A 1,773-nucleotide genomic window follows, 5' to 3' on the forward strand; every position below is an offset into this window, starting at 1 on the left:
AAGTGATTATACGATGTGTGTCCAAAAAAAAAAAACTCAGACCCTCGTTTTCTTCAAACATATATAACCATTATCCTTGCTGTTTCGGTAGCTTAAACTACAGGTTAAGCCTTTATCTGGGAAATTAGAGCTTAATTCAAGTATGAAACCGAGGCAATTTATGTCTTTGAAGATTTTAAATAGTAATATAAAATGGCAAAAGTCAATTGTTAAACAGTATAAATGTCAATTGATTCCTCAGTTTCCTGCTTCCGCGGGTTCTTGATCATGGATTATAGGACGGACAAAGTGCAGGTATCTCCATAACTTAAGCCGCCAAATGATTAGACCAACCACATGAGCCTTACAACACACAATTCCACATCCTTCTTTATTGTTTGAATTCCAAATCAGTCCATGAATTAAACGCCTCAGTCGCTTAGAGCACAAGTTTCCAACTGGAATTCGCTAATGGGATAGGATAAAGATAGAAATTAAAAGTATTTATAGGTTATATACATATCTCAATTCTCAAAACCCTATTATTTGCGGATTTAGAAAGATGGCTGTAGAAAGCGGTCATCATGAAGCAGATGATCAGTCACTACTGGAGAACGTATGGGCCAACTTCATTGGTGGAGAAGAAGCCGATAGAGGAACGAAATCATCGTCCAAATCCTGGGAAGATCTGCCTAGCCTGGATGGGAGAGACGGATCCATGGAGATTTTACAAAGGCTACCAAGTCTTGGGAGGTGGATATCAATGGGAGCTGACGCCTGGGAGGATCTTCTGGATGGAATTATTCCTCCACGGAACATAGACCAATCATGTAACGATATAACCGTCAAAGACATAAGTACCGGAGGGCTTAAAGCGAATCCGATGAGAGTAGAGAAACTGGCAACGAGACACTACCGGGGGGTGAGGAGGCGGCCTTGGGGTAAGTATGCAGCAGAGATAAGGGACTCATCGAGGAAAGGAGCTCGAGTTTGGCTTGGGACGTTTGACACAGCTGAGGAAGCAGCTATGGCCTACGACAAGGCTGCTTTGAGAATTAGAGGCCCCAAGGCATATCTTAACTTCCCACTTGAGAGAGTAGCTAAGGCTATGGGGATCGATCAAACAATAACTAACGTCAACCGGTGTTTGCCTGCAACTAACTGTCATCGTAACGAATCTGCTTGCGCAGGTCCCAGCTTCGGCCAGAATTTCACAAGTCATCGGAAAAGAGAGTCTAGAGATTGGGAGGAAAACAGTGAGCTTCTTATGGTTGAGCAGCCTAATATAAAGAGGACGGCAAGTATTGCAGAGGATGGATATGATATACTTGAGTTTCAGGATCTGGGGAGTGATTATTTGGAGAGTTTGTTGTCATCTTTTTGACTCGGAGAATCTGAAGGGATACAAGATACGAGAAGGTTACAGGTGTATATTGAGATTCTTTAATTCATAGGCATAATATTAGTTTAACTGTATACGAATATACGATTGTCTGTCTGCAGGATTGCATGTATTACTGTAACTCTAGGTTTTTATCCATAGAAACATTTATTACAATTGTATATTTTGTTGTTTTTAAAATTATAGTATTTTGGGGGTTTTTTCTCTAATAATATTGGTATTAGTTTATGCCACGAATTCAATCTAATATATATTAAATAATAATTTAATTGAATAATATATTAGTAACAACTTAATTAAACTACTAAATCCAAATATTAAAGAACATGAAAACTTTACCATAATCAATTACAAATATAAAGCTATCCACATACTAAACAACCTTAAATCAA

General features: G+C 38.6%; 1 protein-coding gene across 1 annotated transcript; it reads left to right on the forward strand.

Annotated features, from left to right (window-relative positions):
- Positions 1 to 317: 317 nt before the first annotated feature.
- LOC120190276 (ethylene-responsive transcription factor ERF091-like) lies at positions 318 to 1,427 on the forward strand. Its single transcript, XM_039193375.1, has one exon. The coding sequence runs from the start codon at positions 542 to 544 to the stop codon at positions 1,361 to 1,363; it is 822 nt and encodes a 273-aa protein (XP_039049306.1). The 5' UTR covers positions 318 to 541; the 3' UTR covers positions 1,364 to 1,427.
- Positions 1,428 to 1,773: the final 346 nt, after the last annotated feature.

This window comes from Hibiscus syriacus, unplaced genomic scaffold, assembly GCF_006381635.1.
Source record: "Hibiscus syriacus cultivar Baekdansim isolate YM2019G1 unplaced genomic scaffold, ASM638163v2 tig00116962_pilon, whole genome shotgun sequence".
NCBI lineage: Eukaryota > Viridiplantae > Streptophyta > Magnoliopsida > Malvales > Malvaceae > Hibiscus > Hibiscus syriacus.